Source organism: Mchenga conophoros, linkage group LG1 (assembly GCF_057382185.1).
Source record: "Mchenga conophoros isolate Kocher_MC1m ecotype Shallow Benthic linkage group LG1, M_conophoros_male_GT1.1, whole genome shotgun sequence".
In the NCBI taxonomy this organism is placed as follows: domain Eukaryota; kingdom Metazoa; phylum Chordata; class Actinopteri; order Cichliformes; family Cichlidae; genus Mchenga; species Mchenga conophoros.
Window position 1 is genome coordinate 8,701,250 of NC_140526.1, and position 22,283 is coordinate 8,723,532.

The following is a 22,283-nucleotide window of genomic DNA, read 5'->3' on the forward strand; positions in this document are numbered from 1 at the left end:
AGAGGGTGGAGCTGGGATAAAGAGGTGAAGGCACGGGCACACAGATACATAAATACACACCCGCAGGCATACAGGCAAACAAGAATACACACACACACCGCTCTACCCAGCCTCATAAGAGATCCTGTAAGCTGATCTCTTATGAGACTTCCTAAAAAAGGACCACATTGGTGGGCGATTGTTATGCAGCTCATCAGCTCAGTGATGACATCATTCTGTCTGAGACAGGGCTGCTATATTTAGTTTCAGACAGCCAGGAGTGGCTGCTAGTTCACTAGCATCCATACAAAAGCAGGCATAGACAGAGACTGTAAATGTGATTGATGGTTGAGTTGGTTGAGCACTGCATAGCATGACTTGCATTTGTCATAGAAGAAATAAATAAATAAACCCTGCTTATCTATCTATCTATCTATCTATCTATCTATCTATCTATCTATCTATCTATCTATCTATCTATCTATCTATCTATCTATCTATCTATCTATCTATCTATCTATCTATCTATCTATCTATCTATCTATCTATCTCATTTCTATTGAATTATCTCCTTTGAGCAATAGCTCTCGTATGTGTTGTTAGATGTTGCTGGCCCCATGATCGGAAAGTCAGGGGTTCAAATCCACTGAACGTCTACCCTGAGGTACCCCTATGCAAGGTGGATCCCACGGGGATCAATAATGTATAAATTATTATTTATTACATATACCGCACAGGACCCACCTTATGTGCCAATTAGAAATTTGAGTTTACAACCCTGATTTAGTGTTTACTAACTCCTTGTCTCACCACTATTTCATGCACGTATTTCTAATTCAACATTTTTGGTTATCATGACGCAGAAGTCTAGATAAGGAGGCATAGTGTAAACTAATGTAAATTAATGTGTTAAACAAGCTAAAACATCTTGCTAAAATCTCATGCAGAACTTAAAAATTATGTGTAGGTTGTTACTAGCTTAAAAAAGCCAAGTTGTAAATATTAAATGTTTCTTTTAACTGAGTTTTGATGTGTATAATTGTAGGGGAGGAACGGCACAGTGATGCAGTGGTTACCATTGTTAGCACTGTGTCTGTATGGATTTTCTCTCGGTACTCCAGCTTCCTACAGATGATCTTTGGCATTGGCCTTGTGAGTTTTGTGTTGGTCATGTGATGGACTGATGACCTATCTAAGGTTAACCCAGCCTATTGTCAGCAGGAAAAACCTCCTCCCCAGTTTTTTCTGTAGAAATCTTTCACAGTTATCAGTATCTCTAGCACTACTGCTGATGTTGCATAGCCTACTACTCTATCTGTAGTAAATATACTGTACTCAGCTTGTTGATCTTATATGCAGTTGATAACGCAGTGTTGCATAACTGTGTTATATCTATATGCTTGTGTGGGAGGGAATTTTGTGGATTTCTAAATGACGAAACCTGGCTGCACTGTTCTTCTGCAGGGGTGCTAGCATGACCTGAACACCAGTCTAACCTCATAATAGAACAGAGCCTAGCAGGAAACTGAAGGAGGTTTGTGAGGCATTGGCTGCAGTGTGGGTGGATAGTGACGCAGCCCAGTCAGACTGCTGATGGGAGTGTCCTCTTTGCTTCCAGTATAGCCAACATTGTCCAGCGACACACATAAAGAAAGCCCAGACCTTGATACTAGAGAATGTGATTTACCCCATGCTGTCATCCAAATAGTTTACGTGATTATGACATTGCACTTGTCCCTGTGTGTCCAATTCAGCGTGCCAGCTGCCCAGCTGCTGCTTTTCCCCCACCCCCTCAGTAAATTGTGCATCGATTTTTGATGCTGAGCCTGCCTGATGGTAAAACTCTCCACATCCCTGTCAGTTTCCACTGAATTTTCTCCAGCTATTGCATGATGAGGTGCACTACCTTAGTAAGCTGCTCGTTTTATATCACTATGCTTTCCACTGAGCATTTCAAGTTAGCTTCCTGCAGCAGGGGATCTCTGCATTAGCGCAGCACATTCTCCACTCTCCCCTCCCCCCTTTCCTCCTCATATTCTATCTATTCTCGCTCTCTTCCTCTCTCTCTCTCTCTGTTGCCCCTCCTCTCCATGTGCAGACAAGGCAGCATGCTATATGTGTGTGTGTGTGTGTATGTGTGTGTGCATGCGCAGGGTGGATGGGGATGCTGCATGCTGGAGCTGAGAGCTGCAAGGTGACTGAGGGAATGGAGAGGGATACAGAGCCTTGACGACAGTGACGATGCAGTGCCCTCTTCCTGAGCACCTTCTCATCTTCACATCCCTCCATCTCTCTGTCTTCCCTCTCCCTCTTTCTCTTTATAGACTGAGGTGGACCGCCTGCCCTTGTTGCAGCGCCTCTTTCTCAGCTGCAACAACATCACCAGGTAAGAGCTTGTACCGCTTAACTCCCTCCTCCCCGCAGGATAGAAATAGGGATGGTGGCCGGACAGTGCCACGTCCCCTCCCATGGCTTTGGGCAGAGAATACACACCCACAGCCAGACACACTCACAGATTTGCTGTAGTGGGCAATTTCTGCAACCTAGAAAATAACAAATCCTCGATGTGCTCTTTATTGTTAGTATTTAATCATCTGTTACCTAAGAAATGGGTGTGAGAATGTTTAAAGTTATTTGGGCAACAAAGAAGCAGGTTGTGAGAAGATAATTATTGATGACAGATTTGGAGGTTGGATGAATTAATGGAAAATATACCTAGGTAAGGGCATGTAGGATGAATGAGAGGTATGATTTTTTTTGTCTTAGTGCTAACTGTCAGACAGCTTTACACACTTTTTTCCAGTATCTGTCCTCCTTTCTTTTCTTTTCTTCTTCATTTCTGAGCCCAGCTCATAGAATAAACTTAACACAGCATCATCTTGGCACTAAATGAGGCCATTTGCTTTATTTTTGCCTAGTGGAGGATAATTTCTGTGGGATCATTGGCTCCCTTGACCATAGTCACCTTGTGCTCTGATAGATCTGAGCTGACAGTCCAAACCAGCTTTGCTTTTCTTGTGTCTCCATGCTTCACACATTGTGAGAATCATGACATAGTCGCAAGGAATAAAATCCTATATTCTTAAACTTCTGATTTTACAGTGACATCTAGTTCCAGATATAATATCTGAATAAAAATATAAGTAAATTTTGATTATGCGAAACATATATGTATCATTTATCCTGCTCCATGATAGGGTATTTTAATGTATCGTCTTTAATGTACTCATGTAGTGGCAGTATAGAAGGCTGGTTAGCGTGTGTGCACCTTTTTGAACTCTTTAGTGCTGATAGGAGAACAGCTGTGCTCTGTTGCTAGGTAAAGAGACAGAGCACACTCATCACCTTGATGGAGTCAGTTTACCCAGTTCAGGATCTTGGATCAAACATCTCTCATGAAATAATATTAAGACTGAAATATTCATTTGAGCTTACATTGATATTGATTTTTAAAACAAAACAAAACAAAACAAAACAAAACAAGACACCCTATGAAAATAGGATCAAAGCAGAACTAATAATTACCAATAAGTCATTGAAGAATATGTGCAGGGTAGTGCTAGTATAGATAAAGCCTGAAGCTACAGTTTTCATTCACACCGCACTCTGTACTCACATCTTAAAAATAGTTTTGATATTCACTTTTTATTGGACCATTAGTAGCAATCAGAAACTGGTGGATGGTGCAAGAATTAGAAGTTCTGTTTTTGTAAAGGTTTTGGTCTTCATCATTAATGTTATTATTATTCCTTATTATGAATACACCAATTAGGCAGAATGTGTTAGATGCACTCAAGCATCTCTTTATTATGTTTATTATTTTATGTCTCTTTTATATTTATATGGTAGGAATTAATATTCCGTAACAGAAAGGGTCTAAGCTACTGCAAGTGTTTGAGATTGGAAGACCCCTGGTATCTCCAGCATGGTGTTTAGCATTTAGTTAAACCTCTGGCTAGGAACAGGCACAGTGTACTAGGACTTTGAGTGGTTCCAGGCAAATGATTCATCAAGGTTATTATCATAAATTAGCAACGATAGAATATCCCCTGCTGTGCATGGCGTGACTTTGCTTTTTCATGTTTCCTTTTGCCATAGGGTGATATCAACAGTGTAGCAGATTTGTCTCTCTTCATTGCCCCCTGAGTAATGTCAGGCTGCCAGAGTGCCTGCTGAATTACCAGCTTAACATGGCATGTGTTAGCCCGGCTCCATTCTGTCAATACGAAGCAAGACAAAATGTGTCAGGAATAAAACGAAGATAGTGAGATTGTCTGGTGGATGATTCAGGTTCTGCAAAATGTATTTTTATATATATATTTTTAATATCATTTACTCAAAGTCTCATTTAAAATTGTCAATTTTTTTCAAAAGTGACCTGAGGGCAGGGGACATTGTATAAAACACATGCACAGTTGTCATACAAATTCAAATTACATGCAATAAGGTAAAAATAGATCAAATTTCAAATAAATTACAGTAGAGCTTTGAGAGCAGTCCATTGACCAAGAGTACCCAAATTCCCAGCTGTACAATTTCAGGTCCATCTGTAGCTTATATTTGAAAGCTTTTTTGCCTAATGTTGTTCTGACTCTGGGGAAAAATCCTGGTGAAATTTTGTGAGAGCTAAAGCCATAATAATTTAATTTTTTACACATGCATTTAAAAAAGGGAGGGAACCAGAGAGGGAACCAAAAAATTTGAGACTGATGTATAAAAGCATATAAACATACAGAGACAGCCACTTTTTAGCAGCATATTCCACACTGAACAGTGGCCTATCTGATTTCGACAACCAGTAACAGAGAACATAAAACATAGGGTAAGGATTGTCTAACTCCTTAGCTAAGGTGCTGATCAGTAGTTGTAGATTGCAATGTTTTCTGTAATGTGTAATACAACAAATTATAATTGATAAGAGTTCTTTGCTTTATGAGAATCAAACTTGGATATGACTAACTTACGTTGAGTTAAATGGCACTCAGGCAGAGTGCAGGAATTCAAGTGTCTGCATGACTTCCCAGTATTTGCTACTGACCGTAAAGCATTTAGCGTAGCCAGTCTTTGTACTGGAAAAGTACCCCCCCCACTGAAATTCACGAGTGTGTTTAAAACATTCATCCTTTGTTTCTAGTTTTGACCAGCTAGCCTGCCTTGGAGAGTCGTGCTCCCTTTCTGAGCTCACGCTGGATGGGAATCCTGTAGCCCTGGAGACATGGTACAAGCAGGCCGTCCTGCGCTGTGTGCTTCATCTCAGACAGCTGGACATGAAGCGCATCACAGTAAGACTGACGTGTTCGACTGTGTGTGTTTAAAAGTGATAAACAGGACATCAGCCACCAGTTAACCAGTTCAGCTGTGACTGTTAAGATATTTTGTTGTCCTTTCAGATATTTTTATTTTCTTCTTACAACAAATTGCACGGCTACAATCAGAGAACACTGTGTTACACTGTTTGTTTTGCTATATTTTGCTTATTAAAAATAGGGAAGAAATATTCACAAATACTTTTAGAAGCAAAGAGCTGCCTTAAAGCGATTAAACCTTCACAGCTTATGACTTTGCTGTGGTTGATATTTAATAAACCTATGCCATATTCTCATTACACTTGCATGTTAAGCTAATGGTCCAAACTTTTTGTCCCTCTGATGTTCCTACATGTTGATTCTTGAGAGCGACTCATTCTTGAAATAAACGTTTTTATGATTTCACACTTAAAATTTATTTTGAACCCACATAGTTTCCCATTCACTGTCACTCTGTATCACCAAGTTGTATGAACAACGTTACAGTGCTATATTCTGGAGTCTGACTGTGGTACTGCATTCATTATGCTCTGTTTTATGCTAAAAGCAAAGTGGTTCAGTGACTAAGTTATGACTCTAAGCTACACATTTACATATATTTTACACACAGTGTATGTAGCAAAACAGTGATTATTCTCAGAAAACATGAAATCATTTTTGTCGTACAGTTTGCCAGAAATGTGCTATCATGAAATGTCAGCGTGCTTTTAGAAGCTGTCAGGCAGAGAGCACCCAGGTCTGAGCTTGCACTTTAAAGGAATCTGTAAGTACCACACACCTTGCCCTCAAAACATAGTGCTGATATGAAGTAAAACCAAACCCCCAAAAAACAAAACATGTAACTCAGATTTCAAAATGTTTTTACTTGAATCATAAGAGGTTTCAGGATTAGCAAATTTCAGGATTATTGTGGTCCAATAAAAGCACCTCCACCACATTTCAGCTGCCAATTCCTGATACAAATCAGTTACATTTTACAGTTTACTTTAGGGAGACACACAGCATTGACTTAATGACAGAAATGTTTGTCTAGCATTGGGGTTTCTATTTCTTTAAGCATATTATAACTGATTTGGAATATATGTCTCCAGGGAACCATACTACCTCTATGCTGTGAAAGCCCATGCCTGGGTGACTGGTGGGTAGACGGTTCTTTAGGAATCAAAAACGGAAAATGAGAATAAAATTCAGATAACACACATCCGCTAGACTAGAGCATTAATAGTCAACTATTATGTTTCAGAAAAATACCTGAATATGTTTAACATTCAAATTTTAACTGGGAACGTTATTGAAAATCTTAACAGCCTCATAACCGAGAGCTGTTGTCCAAACATTCATTGTTTTGGCAAGTGCACAAACAAAGAATGTATTGACACTGAACAATAGCATCCTTTGCAGTCAAGAAGTTATTCATCAGGTTAAAACAGCTTTTTAATTTTGATATTATATGTTGTTTTTATTATAAAATTAATTTTAAGGATTGTTATATGGGTTTGGATTCTTAACTGTCTCTACCAGCTGACAGCATTTTGCCTGTCTTTATCAGAATTGAGCATCATTTTGCGTCATTACTAGCTCGCCATAGACAGCTGAATATCCCCCTGCTCTTTGCTGGCACACTCAGACTGTGTTGGCTGCATTGCATTCTGGGAGTTTTGGCTTTCCCCAACAGCTGGGCTCAGTTTATCTGAGACTGAAAATCAGACAGATAATCCAGTGATGCAGCCGGTTTATGTGAGACTATCTACCAGCCTCCATAATGGTCCATTTCTAGTGTAGAGAACAGTTGTCCTGACAGGGTCTTTTGTGGTTCCCCTCTCTCTTGAATAATTCAGAACTCTTGAATGGAGCGACACTCTGATTGCACCGGCTTTCTTTTTCAGGACGAGGATCGGCGCATGGCAGGTGTACAGGCTCGAAAAGAGGAGGAAAAGAAGAAGGAGAGTCACAAGCAGACCATTCATAAGGTACCAGTTTGACAAGATTCACTCTTGCTGTCTTTAGCTGGCAGGATGCAAATGCACGTTGTAGACGACAGCAACACAACAGTCTGTTAAGAAGTGAATAAACTCATAATTACCCTTTATATAGTTAGTATGTAGAAGGACAATAATAAGCAGTAAGGTTTTAACATTCTTAAAATGCCACATATAGGTGATGATATCTGATTTGTAGTTTATTCATCTTTTGAATTACTCATAATTATGAGATTCAGGTTCAGGCTTAAATGTGCATTTAAAGAAAAAAAGCAGCTCATCAGACATCAGTCTGCCCTTCAAAACATATTTAATGAGAAGGCTCTAAAATATTTAGGTCATGATAAGGATTTTTATTTATGAGTTTATTTTTTTCTTTTGACATATGTCTCTTGGGACTGATGAAGCTCATTAATAGTGTACATATTTTGGATGCTTCATAGATGTGAATTTCTTTTAATGCATTCTCTTTTCTTCTGTATGATACAAAAACCCTTTTAGATGGAATCTGGAGTATTGTACAGAGTTCACAGGGGTACTGTATTTGTAAAGGAGTCTATAAATGACACTTTATAGCTTTAAATGATCTAAGATGTTCTGCTTTGCACATGCATCTGTTTTGCGGTAAATATGTTTGTGTGTGTGTGCCAAAGCTCCTGCTGCTTTAACTGTTAGATGGACCCTATGCCGAAACTCGTTGTCTCTCAGTTACCTAACTCTCTTTAATCCCTGGTGTTGAGAAAATTTTATAGTGAATGCCACAGCCAAGGGTTCACAAAGGCCAAGGACTTACCATGAACTGATACTCATCCCTGCTTCAAGGAGTGGCACATTCCTTAGCTGAGTATATTGCAACTCCAGCTGTCCAAGTAAGAGTAATTGAAATAGAACAGAGAGGCAGAAATCTTCTCTCTTGCAGGGTGGGATGTCACATTTTTCTGGTGTAAAAGGCAAACACTGTTAAATCATAATGCTGTAGTGTGACAAAAGAAGCAAATGAATTGGACTAAGAAATCACTATATAATTTCAAATCTAATATAAATTGAGTTCTATATCTGCTTTAGTAAAATGTCTTACTTTATTGTACTTTATTGTATATGCTTTCTTTAACAATGTATCCCAGTAAAATATATATGAGGAAGGCAAGAAGGATATGATTTTCTGTGACCTGATGAAAACACACAGAGGTTCTATTAGCATGCTAGCTCTGTCCTGCTCAGGAGATTTGACACTTGAAACCTTCTTTGTTCTGTGTATGTTTGTGTGTGTGTTCTGTTCATCAAGGAGAAGCGGCGTCTAGCAATCCGTAATGCTGCACAGCAGTGGGAGGGTGTCAGGGCCTGCCTGGAGCTCCCATCCACAAATGGCGCTAAAGAAGAAGTCAGTCCAGAGAACAGCCCGGCTCACAGCCCCGCCCAGACCAATGGCCTTACACAGGAACCTTCCCCTGATGAACCGAGGTACACACAGCATGTACAGAAAATTAAGATGGATTTTAGAAGTAAAAATTAGACAGTGACTGGTTAAGATACTGACGTTATGAGCAAACTATGTTATACTACATATTCCTGGTCTAGTTAGAATTGTGGTTTCAGTCATGGTTTATTTTTAACTGTTTTTACTACCTTTTTAGCTTTTCACAATGGAGATTGGTTTCCAGTTGATCGATCTACCAACTTGGTTTTGAATGAAGTAACTCATGGATACATACAGTGTTGCCTTTAGCCAACTTTTTAATTTTCCTTTTGAGCCAGAATTTTGGCACAGCGATTCATGCCTCCCTCAGGAATAATTGTAATTACTTTGGTAATTACATAATTACCAAAGTAATTATGCTCATAATTCATCTACCACCGTAACTGAGTCAAAAAAATGTATTTTCATTTAACTAGTTCTATGGTTGATAAACAAGTACATGCAAAACTAAAAACATTTCCATCATTCATGAGTTATTTAAGAAAAAATTAAATATGGCAGTTCTTCCTGACTGTACACAAAACAAATCAATGAAAAACAATTCAATGAAGTTGAGCAGAGCAGTTAATACTTAAATTAGTGATCATGAATGAAAAATGTAGTCTTTTTGGTAACTGATAGAAGTAAATTAGCATCGTGTGTGTAGGTGGGAGGAGAGAAAAGTGAAAAATGCAACAGTGAGGGAACTGTATACATTGCTGTGTAAACTTTTGTGTTGCATATAATTGTCACAGTTCATCCTGTGTGCAGATATTTTTAAGTAGAAAGATGAGACAATATAACAATGATTGTTTTTGTGATTCCGGCTTATTATCACTATTACTTATCTTTTATTACTTATTATTTTTTATCTTATAGGATTTTAGAAAGAATTGTTTTTGTCCGTTGTTGAAAATTTTTGTTTATTTTTCATCAGGCGGGTAAGCCCAGGTTCAGGACCAGAGCGGCCATCTGGGGGAACAGAAATCAGACTCCAGACCAACAGCCGTCCAAACAGCCCACGAGACCCCAAGTAAGACAAAAATGCCACAATGATATATTTTACTTAAATATTTAAAGTGATCACAGGCACTGAAAAAAATCTCACATAATTTGACTCCTGCCCCCTTGAAACATCTATTAACAAAGTACTGTTTGTCACATTTAAATGCAGTGTTTTAGCAGCTGCTGTACCATTTTAACTTATTAACAGATGGCAGAATGGCCTAGACAGAACAAGTAGGGATCATTCTGGTAATATATTCAGATACTGCAACAGCTGGTGTGTGAAACATACCTTAAAATATTATTTTACAGCACAGTTACCCCTTTATTTACTTCAGGCATGTTGCCTTTGGTTACTCCTCAGCTCTCTGAACTCTGGTAAGATGAGCAGATGCACATGTAGATGTCTGAAAACAGTTCTTTTCTTTCAAATATTTACAACATGACATTGCAAAAAGTTTAAATCAGTAGTGTGGACTCAGTATAATGTGGAAGTAATGCCCTTATATTCTTTCCTATCAAGACTGATACAAGTCTGGATGAATTATAAGTGGGAGGGTTGAGATGAATGTGTGCGCTGTGTTAAGGGCTATTATTACATGTTTCAAAGAGGGCCCTTTCTTCCTGCACCAGGATATGAAAATGGCCCTAAAGCAAAATCTTCAGTGCCAGTGGTTTTCTTTTACTGGTCTATTATAACTTTACTAACGTAGCTTAACAGGTCATAGTGATGCGAAGTCTGCCATAGTCTTATCAGCTAAGACTTGAATTACTTTGGCTTGTACTGTGTGACAAAATACAAAGGGAATTTACAAACCATGGCACCACTACTAACACGAAAGAGAAGCAACATGTATGAAAGGGTCAAGGGGTAAAAAATCAAAATGCTTGGAAATATGAGAATTAGGAAATTTAAAACTTGTTTTGTTCACCACTGGGTGGGTGTACAGAATGTTGTAATGCCTACACAGTGTGGTCCTGATTACCTCGAAGAGCTGTTGAAGTACTACACCCTGAAGAAAATTACAACATCCTCCCCCATAGAGTGCATGGATACATAATGTCATCTCTGGTTCTTTCTTTAAATACAGAGATAAATCACCCCTTTCCAATGAAAGGAACGAATGAAACAAATGTTGATGCCACTTTTAGCTTGATAGTATCATCGTGCTCCTAAAATTTATGGGACAATAGTTTGTATCATTGCCAAATTATGGCTGTTATGTAGGCTTGATTGTATTCATTTTTGTGAAATCTTAGATTTAATTAACCTCATTACCCCTGACAGATGCAATAAGGGTTGCATGGCAATAGAAGAGTTATTACCCAGAAATTCAGCAATTGAGTTGGGAAGAGATGGAAGGGGCTTTGTAGTGTTTATACATTGATGAAATTGAGAGATCCTGAACAGGTGTTTGTTTTTTTGAGGCACATAAATCAGTTAGATACCGGAACAATGGTGAGAAAAAGATTTAGTGGGCTATATGAGTGAAGGAAGAACTTAAGACGTTTTAAACCAGTGCAAGCTGTAGGAATACTTTACAGAAACAGGACTGTTCTGTGCAACACTAAGTACCCAGTAAGCCTGCATCTTAATAAATTGCATTCACTTTTTACAAGATGGAAATGATGGAGTGGCGTGTTAAAATAACAGCTCGGTTCAAAGTTTCATATGTGTCACTACCTCACAATATTTAGGCATTTGTACAAGCTGTTTCTGTGGTGGGATTCAGTTGTTAAGAGATGACAGATGTCCCTTTTAAAACCTCTTTTGGATTATGTTAAATAGCGCTAATTAAATGAAATGTTGTTCCCTATAATTCCTTGAGCGAGCAGGAGCTGTATAATTGTGATAGATTCTTCACTCCGTCTTCCCCGCCTTGCTCTCTTCTTCTCTCAGCATGTGTACATGGGTTCATGTCATAAGGGGATTCAGGGCCACCTGGAGCCTTCAGCTGTGCTGAACAGTATGTGACAGTGCAGATTGTGTTGATGGCATGCTGCCAGGTGTTTAGAAGTTACTCTCATTCTTGATATGACTTATCTACATACTACACTCCATCTCCTGCACTGTTCTTCAACTCCTTCTGATTTATAGCCTTTGGCATTCTTGCATCTTGGAGGCGTGGCATGTTCCTTAAATATATTAAACTGCCTTTCAGAGTCTGGCGTCTCCCCGTCTAGTTCCATGTTTTTGTCCATGTGTGCACTTGAAACACGACCCACTTGAATTTTACGGTTTTAAAACTTCTTTGCTACTACTTTATCTAACATATATGCTTGCAGTCAGTGAGATTTTGATTTAGAGATCTTGTCATCTGAAATAGTCATCTATCAATGTCCACACATGTTTTTAAAATAAAAATGTAAAAAAATGGATGCACTCCTTCTACTGCACTTGTTGCAAGAATTATTTGAACCCTTTGTACATGTTGGCATCCATGTTTGTAAGGTTGGTATATGTACTAATATAAAAAGCATAATTCTGACCTTTTGTACTGTTTTTGTACTGTTTTTATACAGTTGTGGAAAAAAAAACAATACAAAAAAACATTTGCACAGCAGTCTGTGCAGTCTTGTACAAAACTAAGAACATTCTTAGGAACTAGGAGGATAAGTTGCAAGAAGATACTACTAATCAAATGCATCTAATTAACTGATCATCAGCATGTGTGACCACCTTTATAAGTGTAGAGTTTGTGGCAGATTTCTGGTTTGTAGCATTCAAGTGCATGTTAATGGAATTCCACAGTTTTCCTAGTAGTGGCCTTCCTAGCAAGTATGAATGTTAAATGTTAAAGTTCATGACAGTACAATTATAAAAAGACTGAAAAATTGTGGCTTGTTTGAAAAGGTTACCAAGCAAAAATCTATTTTCTCTGAAAAGAACATAGCAGCCATAAGAATTCTGGAACAGTGTCTTTTTGACAAACATGAACAAAGTGGCGTTGTTTTGCCATACCGCACAACACCACATTTGGCAAAAAGTAAACACAATATCAGTACATTCACAGACCAGCTGTCATTCATAGTAGTGCAGATTTGTGTTCCTTTTACAGCTGCAAAACATGGGTACCATGTAGCCACTGAGTCAACTATGAACTCCTCTGTATGCCAGTGTATTTTATGTGAGGCCATGTCACAGCATCAAATGTACAACAGAATGGCTGAAAAGGAAACAATCAAGGTATTTGAATGGCCAAGTCAATGTCCAGGCTTGAAGGTTGTTCTGCAAGCTATTACATGATGGGGTGTTCCTAGTTTTTCACATGACTGAATACGATGTAATCGCTGTACTTAAGAAAATGCTTTTTAAACTTTCAGGGTTTTTCTTTTGAGTGTAAGTTCAATTTTTGGCCACTGGGGAAAAAATGACAGAAAGGCTGACTGTTACACATATCAGTTTCTTTAATACATCTGTGGAATCCCCCACACCATGACCGTCCCTTGACATTTGACTAACAAGCCACAGAGTGAGTGGTGGATCACATTCGCTATGTTGGAGTAATATGTCTAGGTAAAAACATAATGATTGAGGGGGACACTCCTCATCAGTGAGTGGTGCATTGTGAGAGGTTCAGGTTGTATTACATGATTAATTTAGTTCAGCCTGGAACAGTATAGCTTGAAAATGTTACTTCCAACTGCAAGAATTTATATATATATATATATATATATATATATATATATATATATATATATATATATATATTTCCGGCCTGAAATGACACAGTGCCTGATTTGTTGTGATTACTGGAAAGCATAATTTGAAGCAAGTGAGCTTATTTTTAACACTAATTAAACTGTGTTTAACTCACAGAAGTCTTATGTAGACTACTGTATTTATTTACGACTGTACATTAACACAAAAATAAATCCATCACCAAGATCAATCCATCACCTGATGAGAAGCACATTGTCAGTCAGTTGTGTCACTTATTCCCCTAGCAGGCTGAACATGTTATATTGATAGCTATAAGGTTTCACTATGACACTCTGATAATCTTATATAATCATTCTCACTGTCTTCACTTTTTAATATAATTAGTGGAACATGTAGTAGTTCTGTCTCATTTTTTTCATCTTATTTGTGTGGCTACACAGTTAATTAATCAGCATATGAATTCTGTAAGTATGAAATTTGTAGACAACACATGGACTTTATGATTTTAATTTCTTCCAATTTGCTTACTGTTTATTAGTTTTAACAGCTTTTAGACCAGTGGTTAATAGATTGAGACAACAAACTGCAGATTCACAAAAAAATAAAATACTAATACCAATATTTCTGTCCAAAGAGTAAACACGTTACAGATTTTGAAAGTATGAAATTACACACTAATACACACAAAAATGTGCAAACCTGTTTTTGTTTGCATTTCCTTTACTTGGTCAAGCTTGTCAATCTAGTTGAGACACAACACTTCCTGTAGCAAACTGCTCATTTTAAAAAGGCATGTTACTGATTTAGTTCAATTATTCATTGACAGTACTTGTTTGGTTTTTAAAAATCTATGGCAACCTTTTTTCAACCTAGGAGAGGAAACTGCACCTACTCGGGGCTATAGAAAAAGCTTTTGTTTGAGGGCCACTCTCCAAAAATGGTGACTTTTTAAACAAGCCGTATATATGAGACAGCCTCACAGAGGTGGGACCAAGTCATTGTTTTGCAAGTCTCAAGTCAAGTCTCAAGTAATGTCAGGCAAGTCAGAGTCGAGTCTCAAGTCACTGGTGTAAAAGTCCGAGTCAAGTCACAAGTCTGAAATTTTGAATTTCAAGTCCTTTCGAGTCTTAAAAAAAAAAAAACGAAAAAATAATGTTGCAGTTATGCTAAATGTAAATATTAGACCATGTAATTTTTAAATCTGTGTTTTTCTCAACACATGACAAAATAGTGAACTTAGAAAATATACACAAATTGTGAAATTGCACCTCTTTAAAATGCAGCTCAATTAAACCTAGCTCCAAGAATAATTTTCACCGACAGTTCTGAGATAAGCTGCATGTTATTCTTGGATGCGGTTGTAGGACCAGCTTTAAAATCGCATGACAAAAATATCATACACATTAAAAAAAACTGTATCACCAACGTAGCCTGGACAACATTTGCTAGTTAGATGAAGTCAGCTATCTCATCGTAGCATATTTATATGCATATTTATAATCATACGGTTCTTGGAGTGAGTGCATACACTCATGAAGTTTAGTAACTTCAGGTCACTGCAACAAGCCCAGGTACAGTTTACCGACGGATGGGTACAGGACCTTGAAATGCACCGTGTAGAACGAAAGACCATCGTACGTATCATAAGTTTACCAGTCTCACAAATTGTCGTCATAAATACACATTCCTTAACCGTTTATTAATAGGACCTTTGAGCTCAACGGTAATTAATTAGTAGTGGAAATAATTTCTGGTACCCATCACAGAAATGTAGCAGTGACAATAATACTGTATGCTGTAATCGTACTGGGCAATTAGTGATACAAAAAACCTGTTTTATCCTGTGAATAAAAGTATATGTTTTTGTCAATGTACCATAATAACAGAAGCGAAACGCAATATCGTGTCAGGACAATTCACTATTTATGCACAATAAATAAAGGAGCATAGCGCGACAATTTCTGTTCAGCGCCAGACTTGCTTGTAACCTATATCACCAATTATGTTAAGAAAAATGACGTATTAACTACTAAAAAACACTGACCTTCGTGTAAATGCTTGGAGCCAGTGTTGGGAAGGTTACTTTTAAAATGTATTCCATTACAGAATACAGAATACATGCCCCAAAATGTATTCTGTAACGTATTCCGTTACGTTACTCAATGACAGTAACGTATTCTGAATACTTTGGATTACTTAATATATTATCATGCTTTTTACAACAACGTGAATGTACTATTGCTGTGTGATTTATTATTATTACTGAAGGTCCGCGACTCCGAACTGTAGTAAAGGGACCTCTGACTAATGCGGCGGGGTCCCTGTCGGCTTGTAGCCGAAAACTAGCTTTACTTTGTTGTCTGGGTCAACTTTTCTTGCGAGAGACAGAGAGAGGCGTTGAAAGGCTGCTCCAACAGAACTTATTGTTTTCGGAGGAAAACACGAACACGGTGTACAGTCGAGTCTTAATAGCTTACTTACAACTGGGCTCGTCAGGCACTCTTCTTGGCTGAAGTGGTTATTATTATATTTACATGCTTCCAGCTCCCGTTTTTCCTCGATGACAACTCGTACCTTTCCACTCCCCTTTTTCTCCCTCCTCGCGCTCACAGACCCATAACGTGTATGGCAGTCCATTCTCCCTGCAACACGGACTACACTGCCCATGATGCTACATTCTTTAGAGCTATGCTTGTAGCATTCTGCCTGTTAGCTTAGCACAACAACAACGACAACAACAACGAAAAGGCGCTCTCTCACCCAGGAAACACACAGTCGCAGAGAGAGAGAGCATCGCCCTGTAACCATGGCAACCGTAACGCTGCCGCCTGGAACAACAGAACGTAGCTGTCAAACAAAACCCAAACAGTCCTGACCCGCGACAATATGAAACAGGAAAGTACCGCAGTGTAATCCATTTATTTCAACAAAGTAACTGTATTCTGAATACCACCTTTTTAAACGGTAACTGTAACGGAATACAGTTACTCATATTTTGTATTTTAAATACGTAACGGCGGTACATGTATTCCGTTACTCCCCAACACTGCTTGGAGCAGACTAACCTGTGAGCTGGAGTGTTCTGGGACGTTATATTTGATCTTTGAATGGCTGCAATCCAGGCCATCCGTCGCGTCCTTGTTACTTCGGAAACATGGCTTGAACAATTTCTCTTCAACGACGTAATCCGATAACAACCGATCTCTTTACCCGTCGGCTTCCCGTGGCTGTCATGCGACCGGCTATTGCAGTTAATAATACAACGGCTTCTTGACATTTTTGTGTTTCTTTTTATCGCTGTATAACTGATTTTAATTGAAAGCCTGCGTGCGCTAGTACCGCTTGCCACGAGTTCCCAGAATCCTTTGCGGTTCTACCCGTGAATGACCTCACATTTTCAATCTCTATATAATATGCATGTTAAATTTTATATTTGGGGTAAAATATCAAGTCTTTTCAAGTAAACCGGTTCAAGTCCAATTCAAGTCCCAAGTCATTGGTGTAAAAGTCCAAGTCAAGTCACAAGTCTTAGAACATTTTTTCAAGTCAAGTCTAAAGTCATAAAATTAATGACTCGAGTCTGACTCGAGTCCAAGTCATGTGACTCGAGTCCACACCTCTGCAGCCTCATTATGGAAAACTAAATATACTCTTTTTGTTCACATTATATTTTGTGCCCCTGACTATCTATTTAAAACCTATCTAAGGTCACAACTCAAACTCACACTTTCTAAAGTTTGGTCTCTGTGTAATCTTGGATTAGACTTCAGTAATCAAGGGATTAATCTTAAAAGTACTTTGGCTTTCTGTTGCATTTTGTCAAGAGGATATGAAACATGAATAGGGGTGATTTGTCTATTGGCGGCCTGAAGTCAGGATGATCACTGTTGAAGGGTGGAGCCAGTAGCCATCTGATGCCCTGCTATGCTGAAAAGTCCCTTGAGTGTCAGCAGACCCAGACGGAGATTATGTCTCCTTGAGACTCGCCAAGATTCTCTACTCTCACGACTCTCTTATCAGAGAAGGGACTTCAACTGTTGTCTAGGAGTATAGAAAGTAATTGGGCAGCACAAACAGGACATTGACTAGACCAGTGAGTGTTCTCTTGTGTTCCACTTCTCTTAGCAACAATGCCTGAATTTTCAAGCAAATGTAGCATACACTTTTTTCATGAAGACATTCTTCAAGTTTCACAAAAAAAACCCCACAATTTGCGCATTTAGTATCAGAAAATTAACTTAAGGAGTGTTTTCGTGTGTGTTTGTATGTAATTTGCAGGCTTGTGGAGGCAGGGAGTGGCAGTGTTCAAAGCTTGTCCTTGTCTGACAGTCACCTGGCAGAGCTGGATGGAGACACCCTGCGTTTATTTGGACTTGGAGCCCTGGAGGCCCTGGAGAGGGGCTGGGGTGTTCAGACTGCTGGTGCTGTCACTGTAATAACCTTCCGCTACATCAACTTTGATGCCATAGTACCAACACTGCCACGAATAAGAGTCAAGTTCCCAAATCTGTCGGTGAGGCCATGTTATATTATTAGCTGTGCAGCTGTGATGACTTAATTAATTAATTAATCAGGAAGGAATACGGAAGGAAGGAAGGAAGGAAGGAATACGCTCAATGCATTTTTTATTTACCTTACTCACCAAAGTTCCATGACATGACACCAAAAGACAGTCTTGGCTAGTGGCTATTTGCCAGATCATAGTACATAGTTATTGTCCCTGAACCTTTAGTTAATTTCTCTTATTACGTAATGTATCTTGTAGAGCGCCACATTAACCCAATATACAATAGACAAATAAATTTAATAGTCAGTGGTAGGGCTCATAATTTATACTTATAGCTGCCTCACAGGTATATTGTTGAGGCAGTGTAAATTAAGGCAGTATAAAAAAATCACATCATTTAATATTTTAATATATTGTATATATCTTTTAAACCCTTTTTGCCAAAGGCCAATCTTTTAAGTCCTAGTTGAATTTAGTGAGTTATTGATATAAACAACTACTTATTGCTTTAACACGTACCAACTTTTGTTTCTTTTCGGTAGCATATGATATTCCTGGAAACCAACATCAGCCGTCTGCCGCAGCTGGCAGCCCTGGCTCAGGTGAGGCGCCTAGACCAGCTGACCATACACCCAGACGGCAACCCAGTGGTCAGTTTGACTCTTTGGCGCTCCTTTGTCATCTATCGTCTTCACCACTTCAACCTGCAGAGGATAAATGGCCAGGAGGTGAGGATTAGCTTGGTCTGTTAACACATTCCTGGTGCTTATAGATAGTGAGATATTTTGGCAAAAGCCCCCTGACAACATGGTCCATGGAATCCCTCGGACACATGCATCCCTCCACCATGATAAGGTGGCGATTCACAGAGGGGCAATTAATTAATTAAAACATGTCAAACCATTAATTTACTGTTGCCAGCCCTAAATGAATTCAATTCAATTCAATTCAATTTTATTTATATAGCGCCAAATCACAACAAAAGTCGCCTCAAGGTGCTTCATAGATACAATTATAAATTATAGGTCTGTGTCTCCTGGAATGCTGTACCTGAGGATATTGCCTCTACATTAGATCCCATTTTAGACTTGATTTGATAAATGACCTTTATCAAAGGTCTTGTCTCTGTGTTAGCTGCCACTTTCATGTCTTATCCTATCTTGCATCTGTTAAATGGTATCAAACCTTTTTGCTAAGCCGAAACCATGAATAAAGTTGTAAATCTTCATTTCGTATTGGGAAATACATGAAAAAGCTTGTCACTGAAATATATTGTGCTGTGTGTATGTATGTGCTTTGTGTATTCACCTTAGGTGACCATGAACGACGTTATCGCTGCAGAACGTGTATTTGGAACACTGGGCCATATAGCAGCCACCGAAACTCCACGTTGCCGGCTCCTTCTGCTGCTTGAGGAGTCCAGGTGAGAACTTGATTCCAGATGTTTAACCATAACATAGCATTAACTACAGATTAATGGCAGGTGTGTGCTGTGTCTTGGACCATGTAGATTGTTTGTTTAAGTATGTCAGAAATGTGTGGATCCTTAAATGTGTGTCAGATGTAGGCTTCTGTACATGTGTGTACATGCCTGTGCATAGCGTTTTGTGGGTATATGAGTGTGAGTAACAGTGAGACAGAGCCTGGCACTGAGGAGCCAGGGGAATTAGACTATGTGTCTCAGGATAAGGGTGGGTACTTGGCATTTAGACACAAACATTCCTTTCTCTCCCCAGCCAAAAAACTCTTGAGGTCTGTCTCTCAGGGTCAATTAAAAAACATCCTAACAAGGAAAATAAATCTGCTTGTCACGCACAAGACTACTTTGGCCAGATTTCTTGTAAAGACATTTTTTGAACTCAGTGATATCTACCTGGATAATAAATAAATTAAGGATTATATACTTCCCAGATAATTGAATACCTCTTGCCTGTAACAGGTTTTACCCCATGTTGGCATCAGAACTGCCTTAATTTTTGATTGCACAGATCACAAAGGAAACATTCCTCATAGATTTTATTTATATTGACAGGAAACATTTATTGAAAAAGATTGAAAAAAAAAAAGATTGAAAAAGATTGAAAATCTCTACTGGATCTGGTTCTACTGGATTGAGATCTGGTGACTGTGTAAGTTATTTGAGTACAGTGAGCTCATTGTCATCTTCAAGAAACCAGTTTGACACGATTTGAGCTTTGTGACACTATCCTGCTGGAAACAGCCATCAGGAGATGGGCACACTAATGCACGTTGAATAAAATGTAAACAAATTTATTTTAAACAACCTAGAACTCAATTTCAACTGCCTTTGTATCCTTTGTATCTCACCTCTGCTTCATGGAGTCTGTTATGAATATATAACACACAACAGCCCAAGGCCAAAGATTAATTTCATATCAGTGCAGAAATCTTACTCACTGTTATCCGCATGCAGGATCTTGAATAATTTGTATCCATCTGACTCACTTATTTTAAAAAAATCTGAAAACTGCTGTAGATTGTTTCTCACATAAAATGTGGTTTTAGTTTCCCAGCATGAATAATAATAAAAAAGAAATTACTGGAAACAGGGATTATGAGTGAGCAAACAGTATTAAAAGATGGTAAATTAATGCTGAGCTCTTGTTATGCCTATTTTGTTTAGAAGAGTTACCTTAAACACTAGTGAGGAATTAAGTTCCTGCATGGTCAGTAAGTTTAGGCATTCTGCGCATTTCAGGATTTGTCCCCACTGGGATTCTGTCACTGCAGCGTCTCCTCGATGCAGAGTTATGGATGGCTGCATAACTCTGCATCAGTGCCTTTATCAGTAAGATGTTTTGATGGGTTTCTTTGCAAAATGATTTTAAAAGTTATGGACTGATTTGACCTGCAAGATATGGCAAAAAAATCATGTGCATCACATTTTGCAAAAAATAAATAGCTAATAGAAATACTAAAAATTATTGTACATAATTTTTTATGTAGTCAGATATGCCTCTGGATCCAGGGACTCAATTCATGCAGCATTTGTAGCCGTGGCAAAGGTATGCATTCAGACTGCGTTTATCTGTGCGCCACAGGCGTTCTAGTAAAAAAACCCAAAAAACCCACATCATCCTACACTATGGAATTTATGATCTCATTATAATAAACACTTTCAGTTTATCACACTTTGTTTTGCATCATAAGGAGCTGACACTGGAAACACATGTGATGCTGTTTATATTGCATATATTAGCTATCTGATTTTTCTGTGCACACGAGCTCCTCTAAAATTTGGCATTGAGTCAGTCTATAGTCATCGCTTACTTATCTAATCATTTAATTGCCTTAATTTCATACAAAATCTGTGCTTCTTGTCTTTCCTGTAATAGATGTGAATAGTCCTTTAATGGACCAGAACAGAGATTGCTATCACCAATCAATAATATATATTTTTTTCATTTATAAAATCATTTATAAAATGCTAATGTCCTCTCTCTGTCCCTTGCTTCTCCTTCTCATATAACATGTGTTATACCTGCATTAAGCATATTTCATACTTCCTCTCAGTATAAAGTTACATGTGCAAGATTCAGTAGTGTGTATTCTCTGCTTTCAACAACTGTTCATTTTCACTCATTTGTAGTGTGTGACAGTTGTATTTGTGTTTGTATGCGTTTATAATGGTTGTAATATCCTCGTGGCCATTTCTTGAAAAAGAGAGTTATAATGTCATTTATCTGGATAAGTAATAAAGATAATAGAATATCGTAATAAAGTATAGAGTATAGTAATATAAAGTGTAAAATATAGTATTAAAGAACTGATGCACTGTGAACAAGCTGAGAGAGAGAATGGCCCATTTATTGATCTATCTACCTTTAATCAGTTAGGTTAAGTTAAGTTACCTCCCCCACCCACACCTGTCAGGGTTCTTTAACTTCAGTCTGAGTGGTGAAGACATCAAAGGGAAACTAATGCTGTAACTGGGCATGCTTGCTATATTGCTTAAGGTCTCTGATGGACAAAATACAACTAAATTCCTCAGCATTAAACAGATGCCATCTGCATTGTGTTTGTAAAATTCAGGCTGAAACTGTGGGATCATATATCAAACCCAAGGTGTTGTTTCAAGTTTTTTTTTTTAATTTTTTATCAGATCTAACTTCCACGTATCTGTATTATTGTGTTAGTCATTATAATGTGTGAATGACACACACTGATGTGTTTTGGCATACACATGCATTCACACACTCTACAAACTGTCTTATCTTAAAAGGAATTTTGCCTCCAGCTTCCTCTGAAAAGACAGTTTCAGCATCCTGGCACTGACCTGTGGTACATGTTGGTGCAGTAGTGTATCACATGACATTTACTTTTGATAGACAGCAACATTTGATGTAGTTTATGTTAGAGCGCTGTA

At 38.3% G+C, this 22,283-nt stretch overlaps 1 protein-coding gene across 2 annotated transcripts in view; it reads left to right on the forward strand.

The window, feature by feature from the left end:
• Nucleotides 1-22,283, forward strand: part of lrrc49 (leucine rich repeat containing 49) — a 34,121-nt gene that overhangs the window by 8,122 nt on the left and 3,716 nt on the right. For both annotated transcript variants that reach the window (XM_085247953.1, XM_085248031.1), the window contains exons 10-17: nucleotides 2,304-2,365; nucleotides 5,114-5,261; nucleotides 7,172-7,255; nucleotides 8,550-8,725; nucleotides 9,658-9,753; nucleotides 17,668-17,902; nucleotides 18,439-18,624; nucleotides 19,210-19,319. In XM_085247953.1, coding sequence (XP_085104079.1) covers nucleotides 2,304-2,365; nucleotides 5,114-5,261; nucleotides 7,172-7,255; nucleotides 8,550-8,725; nucleotides 9,658-9,753; nucleotides 17,668-17,902; nucleotides 18,439-18,624; nucleotides 19,210-19,319 — 1,097 coding nt within the window. The remainder of the gene's footprint in view (nucleotides 1-2,303; nucleotides 2,366-5,113; nucleotides 5,262-7,171; nucleotides 7,256-8,549; nucleotides 8,726-9,657; nucleotides 9,754-17,667; nucleotides 17,903-18,438; nucleotides 18,625-19,209; nucleotides 19,320-22,283) is intronic.